Source organism: Geotrypetes seraphini, chromosome 14, assembly GCF_902459505.1.
Source record: "Geotrypetes seraphini chromosome 14, aGeoSer1.1, whole genome shotgun sequence".
NCBI classification, from domain to species: Eukaryota; Metazoa; Chordata; class Amphibia; order Gymnophiona; family Dermophiidae; genus Geotrypetes; species Geotrypetes seraphini.
Genome location: NC_047097.1, coordinates 65,804,635 through 65,829,202, shown reverse-complemented (window position 1 = coordinate 65,829,202; position 24,568 = coordinate 65,804,635). Strand labels below are relative to the sequence as shown.

General features: G+C 42.2%; 1 protein-coding gene across 2 annotated transcripts in view; it reads left to right on the top strand.

Moving 5' to 3' along the window:
* Positions 1-19,924, top strand: part of AGBL1 (ATP/GTP binding protein like 1) — a 366,565-nt gene extending 346,641 nt beyond the window's left edge. For both annotated transcript variants that reach the window (XM_033920995.1, XM_033920994.1), the window contains one exon: positions 15,423-19,924. In XM_033920995.1, the coding sequence (XP_033776886.1) occupies positions 15,423-15,675 (253 nt within the window). In that variant the 3' untranslated portion in view covers positions 15,676-19,924. The remainder of the gene's footprint in view (positions 1-15,422) is intronic.
* The last annotated feature ends 4,644 nt before the right edge of the window (positions 19,925-24,568 follow it).

Here is a 24,568-nt window from a genome sequence, read left to right as displayed (position 1 = left end):
AAGGCGGAAGTCATTATGCCATTGTATAGATCCATGGTGAGGCCCCACCTGGAATACTGTGTGCAATTCTGGAGGCCGCATGATCGCAAGGATGTGCTGAGACTGGAGTCGGTGCAAAGAATGGCCACCCGGATGGTCTCGGGACTCAAGGATCTACCATACGAAAAACGTCTTGACAAATTACAGCTATACTCGCTCGAGGAGCGCAGAGAGAGGGGGGACATGATCGAGACGTTCAAGTATCTTACGGGCCGCATCGAGGCGGAGGAAGATATCTTCTTTTTCAAGGGTCCCACGACAACAAGAGGGCATCCGTTGAAAATCAGGGGCGGGAAACTACGAGGTGACACCAGGAAATTCTTTTTCACTGAAAGAGTGGTTGATCGCTGGAATAGTCTTCCACTACAGGTGATTGAGGCCAGCAGCGTGCCTGATTTTAAGGCCAAATGGGATCGGCACATGGGATCTATTCACAGGGCAAAGGTAGGGGAGGGACATTAAGGTGGGCAGACTAGATGGGCCGTGGCCCTTATCTGCCGTCTATTTCTATGTTTATTGGTGTGTACATTTTTTTGTGGGTGTCATTGACCCTAATTTGGGTGCCAAAGGATGCATGCTTACTGCTATTCTATAAACAGTGCTCATAGTTGGGTGGCAAATTGTGTGGCGGTTCGCGAATCGTGGACTCACTAATTTACAGGTATGCTCTGACCGCCTCTTCCTGTACTAAAGTTAGGCTACACCAATCAGGAGCTAGTCCACCCTTCAAAGCAATTTTGGAACTCTTTTTCTGGGAATGCCCATCAAAGCTGTTGTATTACCATTGATGTCCCGAATGTCGTCAAAATGTCTTCCTTTCAATATTTCATATACAGTATATATAGCTATAAACACACACACAATTTTTCACCCATCTCTGAGCACCAGTTATAGAATAGAGCTCAGCATGTCAAGATATAATAATTTATTAGTAGCCTATGTTTTTTGTTTGTTTGGGATTTTTGGTGCTTTAGAACATGTGCATCACACATTTGACAACAGAATCTACAGCATTTGCTCATCTTACCCATCACCCGCCTCCTGCAGGAGTTACCTACTACTTATCACTTATATAGCACTGAAAGGCGTACGCAGCGCTGTACATTGCGACACTTAAAGACGGTCCCTTCTCAGAAGAGCTTGCAATCAAATTTGGACATCGCGGTAGGGGAGATGAGGCATCTCATGCGGTGGGTAGATTGCCGGGCCGCTGAACTGATCACGCCAGCGGCCATCAGCTCAGCGGCCCCTTTTTCGGCACTTAGACCTGGTTTGACTTCGTCTAAGTCAAAAAGGTCTAAGTGCCGACTAGGCAACCTGTAAATGTTTTGGTTATACCTGTTGTATGCCTAGGTGTAGGTCGGCCCACCTCCCGCCCACTGCCCGCCCTTTCCCCTCCTCTAAACACACCTCTTTTCTCTCTGTGCGTCTAGAGGCAGGGGAAAGGCCTAAGCTGTTTTTAGATATGTCTTAAAAACCAGCTTTGGTTATGGGTACTTGGACGATCAGGCTTTTTGATCGTCCAAGTAGCCATTTATGACACTTTTTAGACTTTTTAAAAAAAATTATTACCCCCTAAGCGTTTTAGCGCGGATTTAGCACGCACTAAATCAACACGTGCACTAACCGCTAACGCATCCATAGGATAACATGCACGTGTTAGCGTTTAGCGTGCGCTAAAAAGCTTAGCGTACCTTTGTAAAAGACGGGGTTAAATTTCAAATACCAGAACTGTATATTGTCTTTTAATGGAGACTGTAGTATATATAGCACAGATCTGATCTAATGTCATACCTGAGGAATCCTGCAGAAATTCGTGTTAATTCAGTTTGTCTTTCTAGTTAAGCAAGCTCTAGGATTTTTATTCATGGTCTAATCAGAGAAAGAGTTAAATTTGATCATAAAACATTGAGAATCCTCATTAGGGTTCGCCTTATAAATGTTTTACTCTGCCATCCAAGCCTGTTGGCACTCTATGACTACAAATTACATTTCACTATGCGCTGCTTCCTCAGGGGTCGTGCTGGAGCGCCAGCCACGAAAACCTTATTTTTTTTTTTTCCACAATGCATATGAAAATTTTATCAGGCTTTCTGATAGATTTCAAGCAATCTTCTGTGTCTTTTGGACTCTTCTTTTTTCGCATTAGTCATCCGAGGCAGTTCTCGCCAGAGGCAAACAAATATAGGAAAAAAAAAAAATCAAAGCAGTTTGTCTGCCGACTCTTGCCGTCCTCCTGCATCTCACAGTGCATTGTTCCAACCCTCCGAGTTTGGTATTTACGAAGGACAGTTTAGAATTTGGAGGTTCAAAGGTGACCGGTAAATCTTTATAGTGGAAGGACTGAAGATAGCAGCAGTTTGAATTCTGTCAAATCGTGCACTCAGCACTTGTTGCTCTACCCCCCCATGACCTGTGTGATCGCCGGATCGGAAGGGGCAACCTCCCTTCCGCTCACCCCCTAAACCATCTCGCCCCCGCCCCCACCCCCTCCTCCCTGCGGATTGGCCCCAAAGCTTCGGCCAATTTGCCTTCGCTCTTCCCTATCCGGAATCGGAGCTTGTTTTTTTAAGATCCATGCATTTCTCACGTGTTAGGACCACAACGAATGGTAATGGAAGAGATTTTGCATTTTCGAGGCCGTAAATTTGAATTGTGATAATGAATTGTGGGACTTATTTTATTAATATTGAGCTCATACTTTTTTAGTGATAGTTCAAGGGGAGTCAGCCTAAAAGGCCCTTTTACTAAAGGGGGCATTAAGCCGTAATGCACAGTTAACATATAATAAACCTCCCCTTTTACAAAACCGCAATCGCGGTTTTTAGTGCAAGCCGGCGCGCTGAATGCTCTCCACTGCTCCCAACGCTCATAGGAACTCTATAGGGGCTCATAATCGAATGAGAAAAACATCGAAAAACCGGCCTAAGTCGGCACTTGGATGAACAGTTCTCATAAACGTCCAAGCGCCAAAAATAAAAACGGGTTTTGGACGTATTTCTAAACGACCTAGGCCTTCGTAGTGCCGCTCAACGTCCAAAGCTAAATGGGGCATTTCGGGAGGTGTGTCGAGGGCGGGAGTTGGGCGGGACATGGGCCGAGTTAGACTTAGTCGTACAGCATGTATAACCGAAAGTTTAACAACAGAGCTTAGACGGAACTTGGACATTGTGACTTAGACCGTGTAAAACATGGTCTAAATCACAAAAACCCACCTAAAGTCACCAGATAAGCACTGAAAACACATAAAAAAGACCCCCATACACTACCCCAGTGATCACCGACCCCCCCCCCCCCCATAAAAATTTTAATCACAACTTTAAAATTCAGCCTCTAGAAAAGTCTCCTCCGATGCAACCAGAAACAGGAAGTTGCATCGGAGGAGACTTTTCCAGCAGGCAACGTGACGCAACTTCATGGCTCTGGCTGTAATACAGCTCATAACCCTATAGAAATCGCCAGTTTCAACAAGAGAAGGTAAGGGAAAAGGAAGGAGGGAGATGAGATGCATGGCTGGACAGCCGGCGGGAGAGAGGTGGCTGCTGGATCGAACACTCTTCACCGCGCGTGCTAACCATTCACCGCTCCATGGGGCGGTGAATGGCCTTGTCCCCGATCTCGCGGTGACCTTTTTTTTTGGTCACCGTTTTGGCGGGTTACCCACGGCTAGCCACGGGTAACAACCACCGTGTCATTCTCTAATTTGCATGCACTGCCTTCTTGAGAAGCAAATCTATCTCATGCATATTTATTGTGGATATCCTGAAAACTTGGCCTGGCTCCGGCTCTCGAGGACCGGAATAGCCTATCCCTGGTATAGAGAATCGCACCTTCGGGCAAAAATAGGTGCTGGAAATGTCGGCCAGGGTTTTCTAGGCCAATCTATGCCGTGAATCGCACCTAAGCAGGCACTTTCCAGTGCCTAACACCGCTTCCGCCGTTAACCATGCCCATAGCGGCGTGAGGTGCTGGAAAGTGCATAGACACGATTCTGACGCCTTTTGTTTACACCTTGGCAGGTGCTTGAACATCGGGGGGGGGGGCTGCCATTTCTAACAGCATTTGTCAATTAACTTAGGGCACCAGTAGGGCAGCTACTGATGCCTAAGGGCTCCTTTTACAAAGGTGCGCTAGCGGTTTTAGTGCTAAAATGCCGCGCGCGCTAGCCGCTGCCACCTCCTTTTAAGCGGGCGGTCATTTTTCGGCTAATGCGCGCAATGGCGCGCGCTAATCTGGTGCATGCAAACGCTAGCGCCCCTTTGTAAAAGGCGCCCTAAGTTTCAGTGCCGGTTATAGAATTTCCCCGTTAATGGCCTTTAGCAAAAGGGCCCCTGAATCTGCATGTTTGCATCACTGATCAATATTTATTTACGCCCCCTCTTTTATCAAGCTGCGCTAGAGGTTTTTGGCTCCGATACTCATAGGATTTCTAGGATTATCGGAGCATTTAGCGAGCCAGCTTGCGCTAAAAACTTCTAGCTCAGTTTGATGAGGGGCCCTTCGTTACCTATTAAAATGTGTATTTTGGCTGTAACAGTAATTTTGTGGTTTTTCATTTGTCATGCATTTCTAAAAAAAATAATGTGTTTACAGAAAACAATTAAGGTTGGTTTTATTAACACTCAGCATGGAGCCAGAGAAGGAAAATAAATTCACTACTTCATTACTGCCTGCACCTCTGGGTCACTTATATTCTTAAATAGGCAATCTTGCTAATATATGGCGTCATTCAGACCTTCTCATGCAATTTTTCTCTCTATCAAGATCACCATCCATATCTCAGTGCAGAAGGAAATATTCCCCACCTCAGAAATATTGAATTTAAACAATGCCGAGTTCCAGCGATAAATCCTGAGGATATTTAGTTTAGCTCTAATTTGCATGCCTTCTTAGATAAGACTGAAACAAATATTACATATGTACTAAACAACAAATCTACAGGGATCCGATTGAAATCACAAAACTCATTACATATATAGATTTTTCTTAAAGAAATAAGTTAGAACTAGATGTGGGTTGGGGTTTTTTTCCCCCAGAGCAATTTGCTCAAGTAGGTTGACTGAAAATTGCTTTCCTTCACTCCACATAAAGGTGTTTAAGTTCCATAACCTGCATACCTGTAGCCAGACTGGGGTGGGGGGGAAGGTGTTTAGGGTGAGGTTGCAAAACAAAACATGTAGGTTGAATTTTTTAAACTATACATGCTGTTTTCCAATTTTAGAAAATCTGTTTGCAGATAGAAAAAGTAGAACATTCACAGATCCTTCTCACAAATGAGCAATTTTCAGAGAGAAAATCCATTGAATGTGCGTGTAGATGAAACAGCTATTTGTTCTATACAAATGAGCAAAATCTGAACCCAGAAGTTAATTCACGGGAAAATTTTAATCTTTCTAAATTGTGGGCCATTGTACATTCTAAACTCATTAATATTTGAAAGGTATGACATGTTGAAGGTCATCATATTATATCTCCCATGCACAGCAACCATGATAAAACAATTACAAAGAATACAAAACACAGCCCTAAGACTGGTTTACTCACTGAAGAAATTCGACCACATCACAGAGGCATACCACGACTCACATTGGCTCCCAATACAAGCGAGAATACACTTCAAATTTTACTGCCTACTATTTAAAGCAATAAACGGAGACAGCCCAGCCTATTGCAACAATCGACTAGTTCAATCCACCTCAACCAGACATAGGAGAACCCACACACCCTCCAACCAAAAACGTCAAAAGAAAAAAAACGGTATGACAACCTCCTAGCCAGATCGAGCTGCAACACTTGACCTACAACTCTACAACCTATTGGCCACAACCACAGACTACAAAACCTTCAAGAAAGAAAAACCCTTCTAGTCATAAAACACATAAAACCGAACTAACACAGTCAGAAATGTCCCAAGCATCACCTGCAACTACGCACAAAACAGAGTGGAATTGGCCAGAAGAAAATGATGTGCACTAAAAAAGTATCCTCCATTGCGTCTGGTGACTTGAAGATCTTTATTGTCCAAACATCAATAAAACACATTCATCGACTCGACATGTACATGTTTCGGCCATCAAGGCCTGCCTCAGGAGTCTTAGAAGTATGAATGATGATCTAATAAGAAATATACCGATACTCAAGAAGATATACGACCAACAATCAATCAGAAAGGGATGTCATCCCACAATAGATATGGGAAATTTCTATTACCACCTTTCGTCTCCTTATACGAATGCCTTGATGGCCGAAACATGTACATGTTGAGTCGATGAATGTGTTTTATTGATGTTTGGACAATAAAGATCTTCAAGTCACCAGACACATTGGAGAATACTTTTTTTAGTGCACATCATTTTCTTCTGGACAATTCCACTCTGTTTTGTGCATATTTGAGGTTGTGGTGTTGTTTTCCCCTGTTTTTTCTGTGTCACCTGCAACTACTACATATGAACTTCCAATATCATGACATCTCAGATGTAATCCTTAACAACTCAAAGAAATGTACAAACTACTCCCTAAATACTTCTAATCTCCAGACAATCCATTTATAATCCGCCTTGAACCGCAAATTAATGGCGGAATAGAAATCCGTAATGGAATGGAATGGAATCCCTCCTATATTTCTTTTTACGCCTTCCTTCCTTAGGGGTTCTTTTACTAAGGCGCGCTAGAGCGTCTTAGTGCGCGCTAAATATTAGTGCATGCTAACATGTGGCAATGCATCCATAGGATATAATGGATGCATTAGCACGCGTTAACATTTAGCGCGTGCTATTTAGTGCGCACTAAGACGCACTAGCGCGCCTTGGTAAAAGGACCCCTTAGATCAGCAGTTCCCAAACCTCTTCTGGGGTTTCTCTAGCCAGTCTGATTTTCAGGATATCCACAATAGACATTCATGACGGTCAAGGCAGTGCATGCAAATCTCTCATGAATATTCATTGTGGATGTCCTGAAAACCTGACTTGCTGGGGAGCCCCCAAGACAGGTTTGGGAACCGTTGCCTCGGATATTTCGGTCCATAAGACTTTTATGTTCTAGGGCTCCTTTTTACTAAGGTGCGCTAGCGTTTTTAGGGCGCGTGCAAAATTACCACGTGCTGAACCGCGTGCTACGCTTTTAGAATAGCGCCAGCTCAATGCTGGCATTAAGGTCTAGGGCGTGTGGCAATTTAGCGCGCGCTATTCCGCGTGCTAAGGCCCTAATGATGTCACAATGCCCCTAGTCAACATAACAATTACAAACAAGAGAAGCATTTTTTTTTTTTTTCAAAACTAATATTTTTGTGGAAAATGTTAACCCTTCTTTGTGTTTTTAAATATGAAAGAATTCTGAAGAAAAGTGATTGCAAACCAATATTTCTGGGCGTGGTCGCTGTGGCCATTCCTTTTAAGGACCCTCGTCTCGTGGTTGAGCAAATTGCCTGTTGTGTGTTGATCAGTCAGAAAGGGGGATTTTGTTCCACTGCCTATTTCTAGATTGTGCTAGAATGCAGACGCGGCAAGTTACCTGGTCAGCTCTGCCACCGTTAGCAACTTCTGAGCAATCCGCAGTGCAAAGAGAGAAATTGCTCCCTACAGGTTTTTCTTCAGAGCTGATGCCTTTATACCAAAGACAAGCTGAGCTGTTCTTTTAATTTCCTCAATTACTAAGTAAGCATATATAATCCCTGGGGCCCCAGTCTGCATGGCTACGGTAGTCCACTGACAGCAGTGCACTTTAAGGCATCTGACTGCTTTGCAGCATATGTACATAATAGAAACATAGAAAGATGACGGCAGAAAAGGGTCTGCCCACTCTACTGACCCACCCCATTAAGTCTGAGTGCTGATGACTCAGTTCCTTAGCTCAACCCTCGTAGGGATCCCATGTGGGTGTCCCATTTATTCTTAAAGTCGAGCACGCTGGTGGCCTTGATCACCTGCACCAGAAGTTTGTTCCAGTGATCCACCACCCTTTCTGTGAAGAAGTACTTCCTGGTGTCACCACTACATTTCCCTCCTCTGAGTTTGAGCGGGCGCCCCCTTGTGACCGAGGGTCCCTTGGGAACGAATATATCGTTTTCCACCTCGACACGACCTGTGACGTACTTAAATGTCTCAATCATGTCACCCCTTTCCCTGCGCTCCTCTAGAGTATAGAACTGCAATCTGCCCAGTCTTTCTTGGTATGAGAGACCCTTGAGTCCGGAGACCATTCTAGTGGCCATCCGCTTGGATTCGGAGCTCAGAGCAGGTTGGTAAGCTTTGAGCATGTGAATCTAGGATAACACCCTTTATCCGGACAGTAGAAGATCCCCCAACCAACTTAAATACACAGTAGAATATTGCAGTAAATCTCTACATCTAAGAGTTTTCCGTGTAGGAGCAACCCCTTCCCATATAATTCCTGCTTACCCGGTATAACCCAGACTTTCAGCTGCATTTAGTACCGGGTAAAATCAGGGTAGACCACCTGGGCACCATGGGAGTAATCCAATACTGATCACCTGAAGATAGCACTCAGCATCCCATCACCTAAGGATGAATTCTATATTGGCTATTATGTGTTTATATTTATTCCTCCCCTTTTATGAAGCCGCGTGAGGCTTTTATATCGCTGGCTGCGGCGGCATTAGCTCTGACGCTCATATGAGCACGGGAGCTAATACCGGCACAGCCAGCGATAAAAAAGGGGTTCGTGAAAGGGGGGCCTATGTTTATTAATAATTTTCATATACCACTCTACCATCGCTAGATCTGAGCAGTTCACAAATCAAAATGAAAACAATAATTTTAAGAGAGAGGAAAGGAACTCCAATATGTACAATAACATCAGAATACGCACATACTGCAAGCATACAATAACATTAACTCCTAGCAGAAAAACATAGGGAATAAGCTATTATTCAGTATAAGAACATAAGAATAGCCTTACTGGGTCAGACCAATGGTCAATCTAGCTCAGTATCCTGTTTCAACAGTGGCCAGTCCAGCTCACAAGTACTTGGCAGAATCCCAAAGTGTAGCAACTTTCCAGAGCTGAGATTGTGATGTCACAGTGCCACATTCCACCAATGCCTAAGAGCCAAACTCATCAGTGATGTCACAATGGCTTGACTCACTTAAGAATATAAAAATAGCCATACTTGGTCAGACCAATGGTCCATCAAGCCCAGTGTCCTGTTTCCAACAGTGGTCAACACAGGTCCCAAGTACCTGTCAGAAACCCAAAGAGTAGCAACATTCCAGAGCTGAGATTGTGATGCCATAATGCCACATTCCACCAATGTCTAAGAGCCAAACTCAACAGTGATGTCACACTGGCTTGATTGTCCTATACTTGGCTCACATAAGAATTGCAATAATGGGTCAGACCAATGGTTTATCTAGTTCAGTATTCTGTTTCTGAGATGGCCAATCCAGTCCCAAGTACCTGGCAAAGCCCCCAAATAGTAGCAGCAATCCATGCCACTGATCCAGGGCATGCCTTTCTCAATAGCAGACTATGGACTTTTCTTCCAGGAACTTGTCCAAACCTTTTTAAAAACCAGCTACTTTAAACGCTTCCACCACATCCTCTGGCCAAGCATTCCAAATATCAAAAGCCTGTTTAAAATAATACATTTTAACAAGAGCCTTGGTTGATCTGTATAAATAAACAGGTTTAGCATCCCAAAGAGCTTTATGGGTTAAGTACAAGATTTTAAAAAGAGCTGAAAACGTTACTGGGAGCCAATAAATTGAATCCTATAGATGCCAATAATATTATAGCTAAATTTTGAACCATTTTCAATATCCTGATTTGTGACATGGGTAATCCAGCATATGCTACATTCTCCTAATCCATTTTTATAATAAGCAAGGCATGGAGTAGAGTTTGAAGAACTTTCTGATGCACATAATTACAATTACAGAATTCTAGTTTGTCAGCGTTTGCATACCAATATTTAGATATGGCCACGAAGGTCTGGATTCCATAAATGGAGCTGGTATCCGTGGCCACCTAAAAATAGCTGCCAATCACGTGTCTTTACGGAAGAAGATATAAGAGATTTACTTGAACTGGAAATGGTTTTCAAGGGTGTTGATGCGGAGGAACTGAAAGAAATCTCAGTGAATCTGGAATATGTACTAAGCCAAATTGACAAATTAAAAAGTGATAAATCATCTGGACCAGATGGTATCCCAGGGTACTGAAAGAACTCAAATATGAAATTGCTGAACCGCTGTTAGTGATCTGTAATCTGTCGCTGAACACCTGAAAATTGGAGGGTGGCTAATGTTACACCGATTTTTAAAAAGGGGTCCAGGGGGGATCCGGGAAATTACAGACCAGTAAGTCTGACTTCAGTACCGGGGAAAATGGTGAAAACAATTATAAAAAATGAAATTGTAGAACACGTAGACAAACATTATTTAATGGGAGTCAGCATGGGCTCAGCCGAGGGAGATCTTGCCTCACCAATTTGCTTGACTTCTTTGAAGGTGTGAATAAACATGTGGATAAAGGTGAGCCAGTTGATGTGGTGTATCTAGATTTTCAGAAAGCTTTCGACAAAGTTCCTCACGAGAGGCTCCTGAGAAAATTAAAGAGTCATGGGATAGGTGGAAAAGTTCAAATGTGGATTAGGAATTGGTTATTGAAAAGAAAACAGAGGGTAGGATTAAATGGTCATTTTTCTCAATGGAGGAGAGTAAACAGTGGAGTGCCGCAGGGATCTGTACTGGGACCAGTGCCATTTAACTTATTTATAAACTAGTCTTATAGCCCGTTACATTAACGGGTGCTAGAATATATGTGTGTGTGTGTGTCTGTCTCTATTTTTTTTTCTCTCTCCTTAGCCGCTTTCTGTGTTTTTTGGGTTTTTTTTTTCCTTGGCTCTCCACAACCACCCTTTGCCTGCTCCCCATCCATTATCCCTTCCTTTTACCTCCCCTGTGTCCTCCACCACTCCATCACTGCTCACCTTATCCAGCAGCAGCCCCTTTGTTTTACCTCCCCCCTGTCCATCATCACCTTCTTCCTGCTCCCCCTGCACGGTCTAGTCACTGGCCTCATTAACAATTTAAAGCAGCTGTAAAATAACCCTTAGCATATCCTCATAAGCAAAATACAAAATATCAAACCATAACCAACCTACCGCATCACTGCTTATCCTCTCCTGTATTGCATTGCAAATGGCAACGTGCCTGGTGAAGCCTTTCAGCCTCGGCTACATTGGGAATGCTCCAGACTGTGTTATAATTGTTCCTTTCCCATCTCACCTCCTGAGAGTGAAAAGGAGAGTGTTTGGACTTTTAAAAATACCCTGGGGGAAGTTCTGAAGTGGAATTTTTGTTGTTAGTATGTGCAGAGAGGGATGTTAACTTTGTAGTTGCGGCCATTTTGAAGATCGTTCTGCCCTGCTCCTTGCCTTACTTTATTTTTAAGTTGAAAGACACGGCGGCGGCGGCGGCTCCTCTCAAGATCCCCGACTGCATCGGACTTCCGACGCAGGTGGGGATCCTGAGAGGAGCCACTGTCTCGTCTTTCAACTTAAAAATATAGTAAGGCAAGGAGCAGGGCAGACCGAAGAACATCACGGCTGACAGCCGCCGCGTCCGACATCCGCCTCGGGGGAGGAGAGAGGACTTCAGGCAAGGAGCAGGGCAGAGCAAAAAACAGCACGGGCCGACAGCCGCACGGAAAACGGACGCACGCGATGGGAGTGCGCATGCGCGGCCTAGCGTTTTATTATGGAAATTGGAACAACGAGTGAGGTGATTAAATTTGCAGATGACACTAAACTGTTGAAAGTTGTTAAAACGCATACAGATAGTGAAAAATTGCAGGTAGATCTTAGGAAATTGGAAGACTGGGCATCCAAGTGGCAGATGAAATTTAATGTGGACAAATGCAAAGTGATGCACATTGGGGAGCATAACCCAAATCACAGTTACTGGATGCTAGGGTCCACCTTGAGGGTTAGTGCCCAAGAAAAAGATCTGAGTGTCATCGTAGTCAATACAATGAAACCTTCTGCACAATGTATGGCGGCAGCCAAAAAAGCAAGCAAAATGCTAGGAATTATTGAAAAAGGGATGGTTAACATAAGAACATAGGAACATAAGAAATGGCTTCGCCGGATCAGACTCTAGGTCCATCCAGTCCGGCGACCCGCACCCGCGGAGGCCAAGCCAGGTGTTCCCTGATGAGAAACCTTGTTTACTCGTATCCCCCAATGTGATTTGCGAGAAGGTGTGCGTCCAACTTGCTCTTGAATCCCGGAATGCTGGTCTCCATCACGACCTCCTCAGGGAGAGCGTTCCAAGCGTCCACCACTCGTTGTGCGAAACAGAACTTCCTAATATTTGTCCTGGGCCTGGTGCCCCTCAGTCTCAGTCCATGACCTCTTGTCCGAGTCACGTTTGACAATGTGAATAACGATGTTTCTTGCTCTATTTTGTCAAATGGAGACTTAACAAGACTAAGAATGTTATAACGCCCCTGTATCGCTCCATGGTGTGACCTCATCTGGAGTATTGCGTTCAATTCTGGTCTCCTCATCTCAAGAAAGATAAAGGGATCCTTTTACTAAGGTGCACTAACCCCACGCTATGAGCCAAAAACTAACGCCAGCTCAATGTTGGTGTTAGCATCTAGCGCGCGTGAGAATTCAGCATGCGCTAAGCGCACGCTAAAACTGCTAGCGCAGCTTAGTAAAAGGAGCCCATAGTGGCACTGGAATGACCATTTAACCCTACCCTCTGCTTTCTATTCAATAACCAATTGCTAATAGACTCTTAGAAACATGACGGCAGACAAAGGCCAAATGGCCCATCTAGTCTGCCCACAACTGAACTTTGCCACCTATCCCATGGGGGCGGCAGCTAAAGCAGAACCCGGCTCCCGATGAAGCTACTAAATAGTAGATTTAAAACAAACTGGAGAAAATATTTCTTCACTCAATGGGTAATTAAACTCTGGAATTGGTTGTCAGAGAATGTGGTGGAAGCAGTTAGCTTAGCAGGGTTTAAAAAAGGTTTGGATAATTTCCTAAAAGAGGCGTCCATAAGCCATTATTGAGATGGTTTGGAGAAATCCACTGCTTATTCCTAGGATAAGCAGCATAAAATCTGTTTTTACTCCTTGGGATCTTGCCAGGTATTTGTGACCTGGGTTGGCCACTGATGGACCCGTGGTCTGTCCCAGTATGACAATTCTTATGTTCTTATGAAGGCCGCCTAGAATGATTACTACCTTTGCACCAACCCAACTTAAATAGCTAATACATGAAGAACATAAGAATTGTGAACATCCCTAGAGCTGAAACACTGACAATGGTGTTATCATCACACACAAGTTTCAAATTAATTCAGTCATTTTTATCCTGCATGCTACAATAATGGGAAACTATTATAACTCAAACAATGGCTTCTGAAATCCCATAAATCTCAATGCAAACCTTTTGAAGTTGACAGATGTCTTCTGCATTTTATGTAATTCATGTGATGGAATTAAAATCAACTCAACAAACGCAGTTGAATAAATCGGCAATTTCTAGCACTTAAGGTAACTGTCCTGTGAGTAAGAGAGATGCACTGCTAGGCAAAGCTGGAGTTAAAGTTTAAATAGATCAGAAAAGCATATTAAAATGCTTCTCTAGATTACAAAAAGGATAACCAAGGAACAGGACTGTACCAAGATATGTGATCCTTTTACTAAATGGGATTTAATAAATTCTATATATCGCACTCAGAATTGCACATGCAAACGTGGACATATGTCCAATTTCCACTTGCCATTTAATTGGCTAATGAGACAGTTGGGGGAAATAATTGGGCTCCAAGAATCATTTCTACCAATCATTTCTATAGCACTACAGTACAAAAAGGTTTTAAATAAAGAAATATTACAAAGTGCTTTTATATAACGATGTGTGTGTAAATCCCTTAGAGTGGAACTGAAAAAGGGGCATGGGTGTTCCCTAGAGATGCATTCGGTATTATGGAATTATCAAAAAAATAAAAGAACAAGAGGGCATTCGGAAAAGTTGAAAGGGGACAGATTTCAAAACGAACGCTAGGAAGTTTTTCTTTACCCAACGTGTGGTGGACACCTGGAATGCGCTTCCAGAGAGCGTAATAGGGCAGAGTACGGTACTGGGGTTCAAGAAAGGATTGGACAATTTCCTGCTGGAAAAGGGGATAGAGGGGTATAGATAGAGGATGACTGCACAGGTCCTGGACCTGTTGGGCCGCCGCGTGAGCGGACTGCTGGGCACGATGGACCTCAGGCCTGACCCAGCGGAGGCATTGCTTATGTTCTTATGGGAGAGGAGGAGATAGTGGATGCTGTGGATGGGCCATTTGGCCTTTATCTGCCATCATGTTTCTATGTTACTAAAGTTCTGTGACATCACAATGCAGGTGCAAAGAGCCTTAGCCTATAGGAAGAGGAGATGCAAATGTTAAGAGCCTTAGCCAATAGGGAGAGGAGGAGATAGTGGATGCTGTGGATGGGCCATTTGGCCTTTATCTGCCATCATGTTTCTATGTTACTAAAGTTCTGTGACATCACAATGCAGGTGCAAAGAGCCTTAGCCTATAGGAAGAGGAGATGCAAATGTTAAGAGCCTTAGCCAATAGGGAGAGGAGGAGATAGTGGATGCTGTGAATGGGCCATTTGGCCTTTATCTGCCATCATGTTTCTATGTTACTAAAGTTCTGTGACATCACAATGCAGGTGCAAAGAGCCTTAGCCTATAGGAAGAGGAGATGCAAATGTTAAGAGCCTTAGCCAATAGGGAGAGGAGGAGATAGTGGATGCTCTGGATGGGCCATTTGGCCTTTATCTGCCATCATGTTTCTATGTTACTAAAGTTCTGTGACATCACAATGCAGGTGCAAAGAGCTTTAGCCTATAGGAAGAGCAGATGCAAATGTTAAGAGCCTTAGCCAATGCGCTTCCAGAGAGCGTAATAGGGCAGAGAACGGTACTGGGGTTCAAGAAAGGATTGGACAATTTCCTGCTGGAAAAGGTGATAGAGGGGTGTAGATAGAGGATGACTGCACAGGTCCTGGACCTGTTGGGCCGCCGCGTGACCCAGCGGAGGCATTGCTTATGTTCTTATGTTACCTGTCAGGATTTATACCAGCTTTCAATTGGTAGAAATGCTTGTACCTAAAAGTTGAGGGCAGATCTCGGAGCTTCGAGTTGTTCTTTAAACAGTTCTCAACTCATAGCATAGCGCCTCGTTCAGCTTTTGTTCAATGCCCAGACCTGGACGCCATTTATAGAAATTCCCCAAAGTCTAGCCAACATTAATATGGTCCTTATGTTTATGAATTCTTCACAGTGTCTCCATTGTCACTGCAAAAACAAATATGCTTATACTTATTCTTTATTTCTATATTCTGTAGCAATGTGGAATTTGACGATGAGCTTCCGTGTCCAGAAGACATAGATTACAACACCGACAGCTGCTCCGATCAGGAAGAAGACACAGACCTTGACAAAGATATCAAGGAGAGCTCTCTGAAGGCAGAAGAAGGCCCAGAAGAAAGACAGACCTGCAGTTCTGAAATGCTCGATGATCTTTTCATTTCGAGCAGGAATTTTCCTGCTAGAACAGCAGTCCCTTTGACGTCTTCCCCACTTGGGTGGTATCTGTAGTTAAAAGCAACAGAGCAGCATAGTAAATGACGGCAGATAAAAGACCTGCATGGTGCCTAAAAAAAAAAAGAAAGATGGCAAGGGCTGCGCAAAAAAAAAAAATGGCTGAACAAAGCTTTGACGCTCTAACAATCAGCAAGTAGGTTATGCATGTCTATAGATGCACTAACATGAATTTATTTGGTACTTCCATGATAGGTCCATTGTTAATGTATAGCATGGGATCACTAATACAGTGATTCTGAATTTTAACAGTAGAACCTCAGCGAGCTAAAGGCATTTTTCAAATCAACTTATGAGACGTTTTATATGTATTGACCAGTTCTCTGAAAATGACCCTCTCTCCGTGTGGTTGAAAGATCCTATTTCTACTTTTATCCCCACTGAGAGAACGCATTCCGACGTGTGTATTAATAATTACCTACTTTTAAAAAGTAATATTTATAGCATTGACGGTTGCACTAAGGTTTTACAGATTGAATTTGACCTGTCGGTTTATAGGCCATGGTAATGGATATCAGAGAAACCATTTGTCGTCAAATTAAGATTTTTATTATTTGAATTATATTAATTGCGTATCAATAATATTTATTAATCATGTTCATCTTTCCAGGACCCAAAGCATTGCACAATTAAAATGGATATATGAACATATGGATCTAATATTCAGTGGCACTTGTCTGGGGTAGGAAGTAACTCCTTCCTGGATACATACCACTTACATAACAAGGCATAAATTTTTATTTTTGTACCGCACAAATGCCTTTCGGTTCAAGGCGGTGAACAACAAAATGCATCAAGGAAAATTGTTAGCACTGAAGACTGGTTGAACCATACCACGCCACATAGAGATTCAATCTATGCTTAGTGGTCTAAACAGTAAATGGTAGAAGAATAAATAAGTATTAAAATCATAGAAAAGAAGAGAAACATGGAATAAGAAAAAAAAATTTTTTTTTAAAAGTAATGTTGCTGAAAATCTTCACTGACCATCCCTGGCACTCTTTGAATATGTATTTATTCAGGGGTCCTTTTTTTGTTACAAAGCTGCAGTAAGCATTAATGTGCATACAGTACCCACGTGCGGGGGAAGGGGGGGTTCTGGTGGGGCAATGGGCATGTTCTACGCCAGTGTTTCTCAGCTGAGTCCTGGAGTACCCCCCCCCCCTCACCAGTTAGGTTTTCAGGATATCCACAACGAATATGCATAAACTTGATTTGCATGCACTGCCTCCATTAGATATAATCAATTGACCAAAGAGCACAAAAGTTAGAATGAAAAACTTCTGTGAGAGTTTTAACCCAAACTTCAAAGCCACAAGGGTATATATTCTTTTTTTCTTTTTTTTTTAATCTTTGTTAAATTTTCAAGGCTAATACAAAGTGCTTAAAATTATGCATACATTAATAATCAGAGTCAACACTTACAATCAGTCAATAACAATACAAAATGAACTACCCCTCCCCCTCCATTCCAGTACATCTAATCGAGGAATAAAACAAAAGCGATAACCCCCCTCCCCCCTTTCCCTGCATGTGTGTGTAAGTCAACAGGAAATTAAAAGTAAAAGACAACTATACCGATGTAACAAAAGTCGTTAATGGACCCCCAAACTAATCTGAATTCATTATTACGCCCCAACATATCGGGGTTCATTTTCTCAAACTTATAACATAAACATAAATTTGCCCACCAAAAGGAAAAATTAAGGCGATCCCAGCTTTTCCAATTCTGAGTAACCATTTGCATGGCGATCCCGGTCATAATGATGAAAAGCCGGCTTTTATATCGGTCCATTGGGGGTTTAATATGCAATAATGTCCCACAGATGACTACATCATAGGTTAATGGAATCAATGATTCTAATATGTTATTAATATGTCCCCATATCGATTTCCAAAAACTCTCTTCACAGTAAATATAACAGTACAGAAAACGAAAGCTAATCCTAAATATGCTGAAACGAATGCCATGACTTTTACAAATTGTTTGGTGATCATGGAAATGCATGGCACCTAATGGCTAGTCTGAGGCCTAAAAAAAGTTTTTAAAAAGTTGAAAAGAAAATTAAAGGAACATCACCGACATTGAGATGGTTTTGGACGAGTTATGTTTTCAATGTCTTACATTTGACTGTTGAAGTATGACTTTTACATGTGCAGGAGTTAAGTTGTGGAATAGTCTCAATGGCCAAATTCGAAAATGTAGAGATATGAACTCATTCAGGAAAATGTTAAAAAACACAACTATTGGTAGATGCATTTCTTTGAGCAAATGATCTAATGTAAAGATTGAATCTGTCTGTTTTTTAATATTTTATGTATGTAACTTTTTGTAAACCGTTTTGGAAAAAAACAGTATAGAAATTTTAAAAATAAATAAAATAAAAAAAATCAATAAATATGCAAATTTATCTCGTACATATTCATTGTGGATATCCTGAAGACCTGACTGGCGAGGGGCGCACTGCAGGACTGAGCTGAGAAACACTGTTCTATGCTAATCAGTTGATTTGATTTGATTCATTTGCGTGATATACCACTAATACAATCGTATCCCTGTTTTTAAAATGTACATCGCTTAGAAGTATTATAAGCGATATTATCAAATTTTAAATAAACCTGAAACCTGTGTTAATGTGGTTTACAAAAAAAGAATATATAAATAATAATAGACATAATTACAGTATACACAGTTTTCCAAAATAACCCCCTCCCCCAATTACTAAACCGCCAATGATCTGCGCTGCTCCCGACCCTCATAGAGTTCCTATGAGCATCGGGAGCAGCGCAGAGCATTCAGCGTGGTTGCTTGCACTAATAAGAGCTATCGCAATTTAGTAAAATGGGGTGGAGGGTTTAAGTGTCATAATAAAAATGCAATTTTCTACAAATAAACTAATATAAACAATATTTAAACTGCATTTCCGTCTGCTAATTAGCATGTGATTAGTGCATGAGCAGTTACCACCTAAGAAATGGGTGGGGGTAAGAGAGAATGGGCTCATTTGTTTTAATGGTCATGTGCTAATGGCAAAATTAGCATGTGACCATTAATTGAAAAAAAAATAGAAAATTTGGCCCTTTTACCGCAGTGGTAAAAATAGCGTAGCATAACATCATACTTCTTAACCGCGGTTTACAAAAGATTATAAACAAAAGACAATTTAAGGATGACAAAAGAAATTGTTTGACCAGGTATTTTGAAAAGAGATAAGTTTTCGGTTGAGTTCTGAAATGTTTGTAAGAACAGGCTCCATGCAATAACAATTGAAATTCTTTGTCGTCTGAAGCTGCTTGGCCTTAATCCCTCTATTTTTACCTTTGTAATAACCTATTGTAAACCGCCTAGATGTGAACTTGAGAGCCCCGCGTGAAGATGTGGTGAGGCCAGGTTTTACTGCTGTTTCGTTAAAGGGCCCCTTAGTCATGTATTAACTGCCTAGGACCTAAGCAGAATGCAAAAACTCAAAACAAATTATAAAACAATCCCCAAAACGAGGGACACATAACAAAATCAATGAAAACATTAAAAAAAAAAAATACCAACTAATTCTAAAATAATCATCTGCATTTTCATTCAATAAAAGCTTGCTTAAAATAGTGTGTCTTCAAATGTTTTCTAAAAATTATGATTTCAAATAAAACCCTCAGAGAAAAAAACCACCTGAAATCGAAAAAGAAGTTTCTCTTGTACAGTATATTGTTTAAAAGTATTCACTAACCTGCAAAATTTTCTGTGGTTTAGGACCTTAAGGTCAGATTCTATAAACAGTGCCTGTGAGGGAGTCTATAGGTTACTACGACTCCCCCTGCTGGATACTCCCTCACATTGTCAGAACATAGGTAGCTCCTCCTTAGGGGGAAGTGACACGGGCCGGAGGAGGCAGGGAAGCAGGTGCCAGGAAGTATATAAGGCAGGGCCAGAACTAAGTTAGAGAAGCCAGAGGAGTAGGAGGAAGAAGTGGCCCCAGCATTCTCCTTGACTTCAGCATCAAGACATTCTGCTTAGCTGAGGGTACTAAATACTGCTTTGTTCTAAGATCTGGCTAGGTCCAGACCTTGGTATCTGCTTTGAAGAAGACTTTTCCAGTCTGATTTTTGGGACAAGGCAGTACCAGCCTTAGGCTCAGCTCAGGTCTGTTGTTTTCAAGTAAAGAGACTAGGTTTTTCTGTGTGCCCGATCCTGTGAAACCACAGGATTCGGGGAATTTTGTGTTTTGAGTCAATAAAGAACTCTTCTGCATTATTGCTGGTCATGTCTGGCTGTGTTTGTACAGGTCCCAAGACCCCAAACCCCACTCATGCTGTTACGGTGCTGCTCACGCGCGGTTGTCAATCAACCACTAGGCCGATGTGTTGTAAACTTTTTAAGCTGCGGCACACTAATCTCGGGCCTATGGCTGGATGGCGCCCGGAAATGTGCGTACATTGGTGTGATGATGTCACATGCATGTGTGACATCATCACGTTGATGTAAGCGCATACAGATATCCTGCAGCCGCAGCCCTGAGCCTCCTATTACCACCGGTGGGGGGTGGGGGGTGGAGTGATGCAGAAGGAAAGGTGAGGAGAAGGAGCAGAGGCACTGGTGAGGAAGAGGGATGCAGGCGCCAGCTGACTGACTATCGGACATGCCTCTCACCATGAGAGGCACGTCCTGTAAGCAGTCAATTGGCGCCAGCGCCTCTCCTCCTCGCTGGCATCTCGAGGCACACCTGGAATCTTCCAGGGCACAATAGTAATATTCAGACATAATCCAAAACGCATATGTTAATTCAAAATATGTGCACCAAACTTCAAGCGGATAGCAATGTGCATAGAAGCCTGATGGCCTATAGAGTGAAGTGGTGAATATTCCTCAGCAAAAGAGAATATAGATGAAAGTACCTAAAGAGATACACATTTCCCTGGTGGCCATTGGCAGCTGGACAGATTCCCAGATACTTGGGCTCAAAATGGCACTGTTCTTCCCTCTAGTGGAAGTCTAGCAGTACTACCAGTAAGTTTCAGATTGCTAAATTTATTTATTTATTTATTTATATATTCATTTATTTAGCCCGTCCTCCCAAAAGGAGCCCAGAATGGGTTACAAGAGTACATTCATAGTATGGGTAGGACAAAAGTTAGTGAGAAATACAGACTTTACAGCATTTACAAAGCATAGACAAAGGAGGTTTAGATTTCAGCATTTATAGTGGACATGGCATACAGACTTAGGGCTCCTTTTACAAAGATGATAGCGTGCACTAGCTGAAAAATTACCACCTGCTTAAAAGGAGGTGGTAGCGGCTAGCGCACGTGGCATTTTAGTGCCCAAACCGCTAGCGCACCTTTGTAAAAGGAGCCCTTACTGGACATAGGGTTTTCAGTATAGCTATAACATGGAGGTGACGTAGCTTTTCTGAGCAGGTGGGTGCATCTTTGATTGTTTGAGAATGTGGTACTAATTGTAGTTATATATGCGGTGGCCAGTAGGTGGCTACACTTGTTAAACTAACCCCCTCTTCTATTAAACTGTGCTAGCAGTTTTTAGCGCAGAGAGCCATGCTGAATGGCCCGCGCTGCTCCTGATGCTCATAGGAACTCTTTGGGAGCAGCGCGGGCCATTTAGTGTGGCTCCCCGTTTAGCGCGGTTCCGCAGCTAGAGCTGTTTAATAGAAGAGGCCCTAAATCCTGATTTTAGCCTTGAAGATCTTTTGAAAATTGCTACAAAAGTTGTCATTGGTCATCAATGGCCACAGCACACAAACTTCTAATTGACCAGATCTGTGCACCCTATCCAGAAATATAGAGAGAGCATAAAAAAATGTGTTGCTGATTCGTAAACCAAGAAATAATAGCACCACAGTAAACAGTGCCATGCCTCCTTCTTAATTGCTTGCATTATGATTGATCAATGAAGAGCTTTCGGCATTTTGTTATTCAGACAAGAAGAACAAACGCACTAGGCCCTTTACAATGTGAGAGAAACGTGATTTCTCGGGGTCAGAAGAGAGCAAGGCAAACATGGTGTTCAAGAACAGCTATTATTCCTTAAACATTAAGAGTTGCCACGGGGTCATCAATTGGAATAACAGGAAAAGGAGGGGGCTGGGCTCATGAAAAGCGCAGGAGATTTTATAGTGAATACCACACAAATTTGGAGGATGCACTATTTGCCAAGTGCCGGCCTTGAATTTTTCATACGCGTTTTAATTCAATATAGTCGTGCCTTGAGTTATAATTTAGTTTTATAGAAAAGTGGGGGGTTCATAGTCCAAAGATTGCGAATTCATTGCCGTGGAAGTACCGTCTGGTTCAAGTGGCATCGTGCAGCGCTAACTCGGGCATCTCTTTCTATAAATCTGTTTCCAGAAGTGCCTTCAGTTAGGAATAAAGCAGTTTTTCTTTGTCACGAAAAGAAAAGGCGTAAAATTTTTGAAACCCCACCCCAAAAAACTACAGACCTAACAATACCGCAATGAATGATGATTGCTGCAGTGTTTTGAACATCTTCCCAGTTTGCAATTCAGCCCTGCGTCTTCAAGTGTTTCTTACACTCTGGGTCCAGAACTGAAATCTTCTGAAATCGGCTTCTTAATGTTTTTATCTTTCAAACATAGGATCTTATTCATAAAGGTCTTGTCCCCGTTCTCTGCCTATGTGGAAAACATAAATAAATCTTTCTTGGATAAGCATCAAGGACTATAAGCTCCCTGTAGGGGGCAGATTTATTAAATGATGTTTTTGGTGCCTGATGACATCTGACAATGCCAGCCAGCAAGTTTTATGCTGAGTGATGTCCCTGAATAATAATTGCCTCTTCAGTCGGTCAGAGATCACTAATTGTAATTATTAATCATAGTAGTGGCATACGCAATTTGGATGGTTCACCTTGCATAAGGGACACTTATACTCTTTGCGTTACCTTATTTGGAAAAAATAAGAAGAAGAGTTGAGAATGGTGCATTTGGCTTTTTGTAGTGTGTAACATCTAGATTTGCTTTCAATTTTCAGCATAACTGTAGCACATCTGTAATAAAATGGCTTTTTGGCATATAAAATTCTGTAAGGCCCATGGCTGTCATATTTCCAGCAATTTTTTTTTTTTTACTATTTTCATTTTGGGTTTTATATCTGCAGTATTCACATGATGTATCTGAGTCTCCAACAATAGCAGTTTATCTCGAGCAAAATTCCAGAAATACATATTTCCGTCTAGCTATGAAAGTTGATGAAGGGGAGCAGATAGCAGGAGCTGCTTCTGCTGGTAAAAAAAAAAAATAAGACTAGCCTTACTGGGTCAGACCAATGGTCTATCTAGCCTAGTATCACATCTTCACGGTGGTCAATCCAGGTCACAAGTACTTGGCAAAAACTCAAATAGTAGCAACGTTTCATGCTACCAATCCAGGGTAAGCAGTGACTTTCCCTATGTCTGTCAATATAGCAGACTATGGACTTTTCCTCCAGGAACTTGTCCAAACCTTTTTTTTAAACCAGCTATGTTAACTCTGTTTTACCACTGGCAATGCATTCCAGAGCTTAACTATTCTCTGAGTGAAAAAAAAAAGAATAAATTCCTCATATTGGTTTTGAAAGTATCTCCTTTTGTAATTTTTCATAGAAAGGAAGTTTTTTTCACAGCAAGAATTGAATAGGGGTTTACTTCCAATCATTTTAAAGGTTATTAAGAAGCCCACATAAAATTATGCATCTCCCAATCTGAAGTAACTTAAGTAACTGTAACAACTCAACATTAAAATGCAGACATCAGTCCAACAGTAAGACAAGGGCTACAGAATCTTTTGCAATGAGTGTCATATCATTGATTCTTTGCAGCCAGTGAGAAGTTATAGGTGTGCACCCAGGGAAACAAGATTCTGGCCCTCAGAGCAGAATTTAAGAACGGCTATACTGGTTCAGACTGATGGTCCATCTAGCCCAGTATCGTCCTTCCAAAAGTGGCCAATTAATGTCACAAGTAACCGGCAAAATCCCTAACAGTACCAAGAATCCATGCTACCTCTCCTGGGATAAGTAATGGCTTACCCCTTCTCTAGCTTAATAGCAGATTATGGACTTTTCCTCCAGGAACGTGTCCAAAAATTTTTTTATTATTCCAGAGTGGTATTTAGAGATCTCTGTCAGGGTTACTACTAGTAGAGTGATCTACCTCCAGTCCAGTAGGTCCTAACACCCCTCCTCAGAGCACTTTAAACTTACCTTTTAATCCTGCATGCTGACATCATAGCGGGTTTATCTGCGCGTGATTGTCCGGCGCACTTTAGTTCCGTCACTGAAATTTTAGGGTTCCTTTTGCCAATTAAGTTAGACGTCTAAGAGGCGCCTGACTTGTAAGCGCCCTTTCTAGAATCAGCCCTCAAATCTGTACTGAGTCTGACACTTCAGCCGTGAATTTCAACCTTCAGCTGGATAAGAAAGAAGAGAAAGAACACTACTATTTTCACTTTACCCATGGATTGGTTTGGTGCAACAGAACCAAACTCCCGTTAGGCCAACTACTATTTCTCTTGAGTTCGATACCCTCTGAAAGTGGCATCAAAGATGGAAAGACTAGACAGAACCCTCCCATTAGCCAGATTTTTAAAATAATATTGCATCTTTATCATATATTCTCTCTTGGCATTTCCAATAGGGAATCAAGTCCAGCTGTGGCCACCTGTTGCCTTTCTTTTCCTTGCTGGGATTCCCAGTAGGAAAGCCATCTGCATGTACAATCCCTTTGCTGATAGTAAGATGCATTAACTCTGAAGTCTCCAAATGCATTACACAAGCTGAACTAACAGCAGGATATTGTATTTCAGCCTCAGAGGTTCATTTAATGAGTGGGGGGTCACACCAACAGCATCTATCGACGTTTCAAAGATCTCTTCCACTATAACATTTG